The sequence below is a fragment of the Aethina tumida genome, chromosome 1 (assembly GCF_024364675.1).
Source record: "Aethina tumida isolate Nest 87 chromosome 1, icAetTumi1.1, whole genome shotgun sequence".
NCBI classification, from domain to species: Eukaryota; Metazoa; Arthropoda; class Insecta; order Coleoptera; family Nitidulidae; genus Aethina; species Aethina tumida.
This window is the reverse complement of record NC_065435.1, coordinates 68,631,266-68,637,919: the sequence shown is the minus strand read 5'-3', so window position 1 is coordinate 68,637,919 and position 6,654 is coordinate 68,631,266. Positions and strand designations below refer to the sequence as shown.

The 6,654-nt window shown below is 30.5% G+C and overlaps 2 protein-coding genes across 2 annotated transcripts; one reads left to right on the top strand and one right to left on the bottom strand.

Annotated features, from left to right (window-relative positions):
* Positions 1-2,084: 2,084 nt before the first annotated feature.
* On the top strand, positions 2,085-4,916 carry LOC109599718 (THO complex subunit 5 homolog). Its single transcript, XM_020015742.2, has 13 exons — positions 2,085-2,262; positions 2,318-2,661; positions 2,713-2,797; positions 2,848-2,977; positions 3,042-3,236; positions 3,292-3,419; positions 3,471-3,687; positions 3,746-3,951; positions 4,002-4,107; positions 4,166-4,351; positions 4,409-4,527; positions 4,584-4,747; positions 4,804-4,916. The coding sequence occupies exons 1-13, from the start codon at positions 2,179-2,181 to the stop codon at positions 4,868-4,870; spliced, it is 2,031 nt and encodes a 676-aa protein (XP_019871301.2). The 5' UTR covers positions 2,085-2,178; the 3' UTR covers positions 4,871-4,916.
* On the bottom strand, positions 4,905-6,495 carry LOC109600615 (DNA polymerase delta subunit 2). Its single transcript, XM_020016793.2, has 3 exons — positions 5,980-6,495; positions 5,128-5,925; positions 4,905-5,075 (listed from the first exon to the last, which is right to left on the bottom strand). The coding sequence occupies exons 1-3, from the start codon at positions 6,359-6,361 to the stop codon at positions 4,951-4,953; spliced, it is 1,305 nt and encodes a 434-aa protein (XP_019872352.1). The 5' UTR covers positions 6,362-6,495; the 3' UTR covers positions 4,905-4,950.
* Positions 6,496-6,654: the final 159 nt, after the last annotated feature.

The following is a 6,654-nucleotide window of genomic DNA, read 5'->3' as shown; positions in this document are numbered from 1 at the left end:
TGGCGAATATTCCTGTGACGAAAACTAAATTGAGTGTTAATCGTTTTAAGAAAAGTTAAGAGGTGACTTGCAAGTAAATTATGATGAGAAAAAAGTAATTTTAAATAATCAAACAGTTTTTATTATAATATGCGTTACATGATCAAAACATATTATGACTAGAACAAATAAACAGTAGATATTAAGGATAAACTAATTAAGGACACGATGCAATTAAAAATTACTCATTATTGCTTCGCATTCTTGAAGTATTTTCTGATTGTTATTTATTAAATTGTGGTTTCATTAAAAGAAATTACGCATAAATAATATATTATAAATTATATCAACTAAAAAGTTAAATTAATTTCATATTGTTTTAGAGACTTGAAGATTAGTATGACTTATTACTTCTAAAACAAAAAAAAAATACTTAATACTGACAAAAATTAGTATAATACAACGTGTTTCTAAAATAGGCGGTCATAATTTGGGAGCTGATAGAACACCAATAATGAAGAGAATCTAAATAAAACATACTTATAAAGTTTCTCTTGAAAAATACAGCCCCTCTAAAGTAAATTCCAAATATTGTTTTTTCCTCATATTTCATACCTAAACCCAAACCTATAAGGTAATTTTTTAGCCATGAAAATTAAAGAAACCATCATCAATCAATCAGCAAATTTTTTATAGAAAATATAACTACAACTCGGAATAAAGCACCTCCTTAAACGGAGTGGTACCTCGACATACGAGTTTAATTCGTTCCTTAACCTTACACGTATGTCAAATTGCTTGTATCTCAAAACAATTAGCCCTTAGCTGGCGTTATAACGTTTATCAACTCCTTCTGTTTAAACACAGTACATATCATTGATGTGCTACGCCCGTACATCCTCGTCAAGTCGATTGCTCGCAAACCTTGCTCACGTTTTTCTATGATATCACGCTTTAATTCAATAGACATCATCTTCTCCTTCGGACCTATGGTTATAAAAATAAATATGATAATGTTTTGTAAATGTACAAAAAGTAAAAAACGCGAACCCGACTTATCAAAAATGCATCTAAAACGAGAGAAACAAACACAGACAGGTCTAGTCTGAGATGGAAGATACTGTTAGATGCTATACACTATTTCTCGAATCTCAAAACACTCGTATATTAGGGCACTCGTATATCGAGGTACCACTGTATACCAAAATTTATAAAAAATATGCAGTTAGAACTGTAAAAGAATAACAGGTGCATCATAAAATTAAGTCCAAATACTTTTCTTCCTTCAGAACAGTACTTGTCGAAGGTATCTCACTGAACAGATATTGTGATCTTTGATAAAATGCATGGCAGTACTCTTCCCCATTTAATTTCCAAATGCATTTTTTTATTCTTTAATTATCAATGCTAATCAAAAGTTTATGATCATACCTACTTGATTTTTATTGTATGAAATTCACTTTAACTTTCTTCAAACATTAAAAGTGAAATATCTCAAAACGGGTGTAATAATTAAAATTAATCAAGAGTATTTTTTTCTTCTAAATTATGCAAAGCTTATAGCAAGCTTAATAGTTTTAAAAAATATTCAGTGGTGTAGAAAATAGGGCGAGAAAAAGAGAATAATCCCCTAGAATCTACCCTACTCTATGATTATAGAAAAAGTTGAAGTTTGAAAAGTTTTAGAATAATACATACTAAATTTAAATACAGTTGGACCAAATATTATCGAAATATAAATTTTTTTTTTTGAAATTTTTAAAATTTAAAATATTTACTTTGGGAGAATGTTTAGAAAACATTACTTAGATTTTCTTCATTATTGGACTTCTTCCACCACCCAAATTTTGACCACTCATTTTGGAAACAGTATTTTTGAGGGAATTCTTGCAGTGTCATTGTTTGATGTAAATCACGACACTTCGAATGACGATTATCTTTATCAATTCTCAAATGGAAATAGGTATGCCACATAAAAATATTGTAATAAACGTAAATATCACATGAATATTGAATTTGAAATAATGTAGGCAACTAAATTCACACATACAAACTGTAAACAACTAGTTTTAACAGAGCCGCCATCTGTGATTAAATTATACCTTTGAAATTCTTTCCAACCTCACTTTACAAATCCAAACATTCGAAAAATATCATTCATCAAGTACACATTTTTATTAACTTAACTATTAACTCAAAATGGTTAAAGACGGCGGCCAAGTAAAGAAGAAGCGTAAAACTGTTATCGCAAGCGAAACCGACGGCGACGTCGATATTTACAGGGTAAACGTTAAAACAAATTATGCTATATACATAACAAAAGTCGTATAATTCACAGAAAGTCGTCGAATTTGAAGAAAAAGAAGCATTATCCCGTAATCACATACAAGATGCTGAGACTTTCACAGAAACATGCAATGATATTAGGCAAATCCTTGCAGAGATGTATGAGATTAGCACGACAAATGCAACTCAGAGGAAACAGGAATTACTGTTAGATTTATGCATCAAAATCAGTGTAATTAAAAAACTCAACAGAATTGACAAAATACAGCATGTGTTTGGTAAAGAAGCACTGAATGCTGAAAAACAAAAGTGTGACTCGATTAAATTGATCTACCAGAATTTGGTATATGAACTGAATCACATTGTGCATGAGATATCAAAATGTAACTCCTTTAAGTAAGCACTTCTGTTGTAATCTGTGGGTTTACTACATTGTTTGTGTTTCAGGTCAAAACATGAGGATATTGATCTTATAAAGTTTGATGAGTTTATGAAGGAAGCACCAAGTGAATTAACAGAAAAGTTTAAAAATGTATGTATGGAATAATTTAAAAAATAATATTGATTATTCCTTTTTTCTAGGGCGATCATAATGATCCTGAATATGCTCATAATTTGACATTAGCAAGATTAGAATATGAACTTGAACAAAGAAAAGCACTAGCAAAATTGTTGGAAGTGCAACAAGAAGAAAAGAAGAAATTTGCGGGAGGTATTTTATTGATGTTACATATGCAATTTAAAAAATATATATATATATATAAATTGTTTTACAGAAATTATTGAAAGAAAAAACAAACTAGATGGCTTATTGCCTTTGTTGAAAGCAGTAGTTAATGCCACCAAACCTCTACAAGAATACTTAAATATACCAAATGACAAAGTCAGAGATGAACATGTATTAGCCAAATTACTGCCTGACCCACTTTATATTTTTTATGCTAATGCTGTAGCTTATAAAAATGTTTATGGTAAGCATTTTTTTTTTGGAACTTTCTCAGTGATTCAATACCTGTTTTTTCGCAGATGCTCAAATAAATGTGGATATTTTGGGTGATCAGGAAGAAGCTACACAGTTCAATGAGACAGCCAATATGAATGCACTTTCAGAAGCTATTGATTCTGAAGTTGACACTGAAAGTCAGGAACTGGAGGTTGTATTGAAAAAGAAAGAAATTGAATTGTTTCTGTATTGCTTGTTTTAGGAAGTGGTTGAAGTTAAAAAGAGAAGACACCGAAAATCCGTTCAAATTGATCCAATGGAAGAAAAAAAGAAAAAAATTGTTGAAGTTCATCCTCTTTCCATTAAGGTTTCACTGAATAATCCAGAGTTACCCATTGTTACATTGATCCTCAAGTATTGCACAAAATTAAAGATTGTAACTGTGACATCAAAGGTTGATCTTCCTGCTTTTATGTCTGGTATATTTCAAGATTTTTTTTAAACTGAAAATAATATTAATAAATAATAATTCTTTAGGACACTGTGCTCAGGAATTGTTGTCTGGAGACAATGTACTTAGTGAACTATCGCCGGGAGATTTTGGTGTGGAAAGTCCAAATCCTAGCACTCCATTTCAGTTAAAGAGAGCTGGAATTAGTTCATTCAAAAGTTTAATTCCTCAAATTGGTTATGCGTATAGTTGGGCACAAGCAAGTTGTGGGCTTGATTTTCTATCTAAAAAGGTTTTCATTTAATACTTCAAAAATACATTTGCCAAACCTGCTTGTTTTAGATTGCTCCTGAAGAATTGGGTAGAATTAATGTGGAATATGTTTTGAAGAGTTTGAACAAAAGGTTAACGTCAAGAACGCAACTAGCAAATCAACTGCATAAACTTGGTAGTTTTCAAGAGAAGAGTAACAAATTTTAAGTTTAATTAATTATATTTTTTTGCAGAACAAAATTTGATTCCGGAAATTTCTGATACTGAGGTACCCCTAAATATTGTTTCTTCCTTGATTAAATTCTCATCCTCAAGTTATCTTTCGTTTTGTTTAGCCCCATACACACAGTCTTTAGTGGAAGAGGAGTGTGTATCTCCATCTGACTTATATTTTCTAGCTACGATTGCCAGGAATAATGGTACGTACATTGTACTAAGTTATATAAAATGTGTTAATTTTTTATTACAAATTGCAGCAACTCTTGAATCTTTTGTGGTTATTAAAAATAACTATCCTCATGAGGCACCAGTATTTTCTTTATGCTTTAGATATAAAAATGCAACTTACAATTGTATAAACAATGATGACATAAGGGTAATAGTTTTAAATTGAAAACAATTTATTAATTGACTTATTCAAATGAATTTTAGGATATGGAGAGAGCTATAAATCTGGATGTGAATAAAGATTTGGTGGCCTCTGAGCAACTTTTGGCGGTTCAAATCACTTATTTGTGTTCATTTTTGGATATTTTTTTGCAAATTCAGTATCCTAACGATTTTCCACAAAGCGCAATGGTTGTCAGAAATATAAGGTGTGTTTATTAGAGTTTACCCTATATATTTAATATAAATTGTTTTGTCCTTTCAGCGGCAGATCCAGACGAAGTCCGTATAAGTTTAGAAAAATTGGTATTGGTATTTTTACCCAGTACTAAAATGTTGTGTGTACAAGTTTAAAAAATAAACGACTATATTTCCAAATACTTTTATTTAAAAATTTACAAACAAATTATATTTAAGCGCACTTATTATAAAAAAACATTGTATCACATTCTAATGTTTTGAGATTTAATAAAACAACTTCTGAAGTTTTGGAAAATTCAGGTACAGAAATCAATCTCACTTCCTGATTTTCTGGTCCTAAAAATAAAATATATTTCACTTCATCCTTGTGCAGTATTTAAAATCATACCTTTTACAACTGTAGTTAAAAAATTGTCTTGATTGCCAGCAAACATAACATGTGGACAATTTTCTATAATAAAAGGATCACTCTCATAAAATGGATAACAACCCAGTGTATCTGGTGCAGTTGGTGCCATGTGATTCCATTTTAAACAATTTTCCATTGCCTTTAAGGGATCCTCAATCTCGGAATACCTTAAAATATCAGTAACAGGTTGTCCAGATGTCCCCAAGAAATTCACACCCCCAACAGAACAGATATATGGATTTGGTACCAAGTTTAGACTTTTATACACCACTGAGTTAGGAAACATACAGAAGTGCATTTGTTTTTGAGGGAGAATGTGATTTGAAGGGTCATTTTCTCCTGGCATCACATCAACATCAATTACCTGACACAGTTCCAGTAAAAACGAATCAAATAATTTCACAGCTTCAATTGTAGTTGTAGCCTCTGGTACTCTTGATGTCATTGAAATTGTTTGTGCTTTCTGTTGTTCTTTCTGGGTTCTTACACTATTTCCTGCTATCATGACCCTTACAATTTTTGACACATCTTGATCTTCCATTATTCCTGATATCCATTGAATGAATATCTCCAGACTTGATGCCAACTTTTCAACATGTACCAGATCTAATCCACTCAAGAAAACGACATAACAGTCTTGCTCTAATAATGGCCGTTCAATTTGTGGTCTATAGTCAGCAAAAGTATAATCTTCAACCATAAACTTGCCCTTTCCTGTGTCTGTACCTAAAAGTGCACAAGTTATGCCTGTCACCAATTTTTTACCATCCATGGAACCTAAAAAATGTAATTTTTTAGAAACAAAATAAATTGTGCTTTAAAAATATTTACCAATAATTTGAAATCTTTGCAGTTCATCCTCTATAAAAAGTACATCTGATTCATCAGTAAACTGGGTTATAATAGGCTGCGGTATAAGTTGATTGCCTTCAGCAAGCTGTTTTAGCACGGAAGGTTTCAATTTTTGGTCCTTAAATAATGTTCCAATAACAACTGTTTTTCCTTTATTATCTTCAGATAATTTATATAATTTTTGAACAGGATACTTGTCTCCCCATTTATTCTGAATTCTTTCTAACAATATCTCTTCCATTTCTTTCAGTCTTGTTAAGTAAATGCTGCAGTATTGTTTATTGTAATCTTTTGTTTGTTTGGTGAATTTTTCAGAGTTGTTTTTATAATCTAACTCAATTCTTTCTTTGTGGATACCCATTTTAACAAACACTATTGGATGTATAATAATCGAAAAAAACGTTGTATTATATCAAGTATAAAATACTCTATTTAGTTCAATCAGTGGTACAGACCGCTTTTTGTTAGTGTTCTTCACTTTAAATTGGTGAATCTAACCTCAAGTTATAAATTGGCGCCAACAAGATCATTATTTATATTTTGAACATTTTCAAAAATGATAATTTTTATATACATAAACTGTTTGTATAACTATTTTGTTATTAATATTTAATTAATTTGATAAAAATTATATTAAACATACACAATAAAATA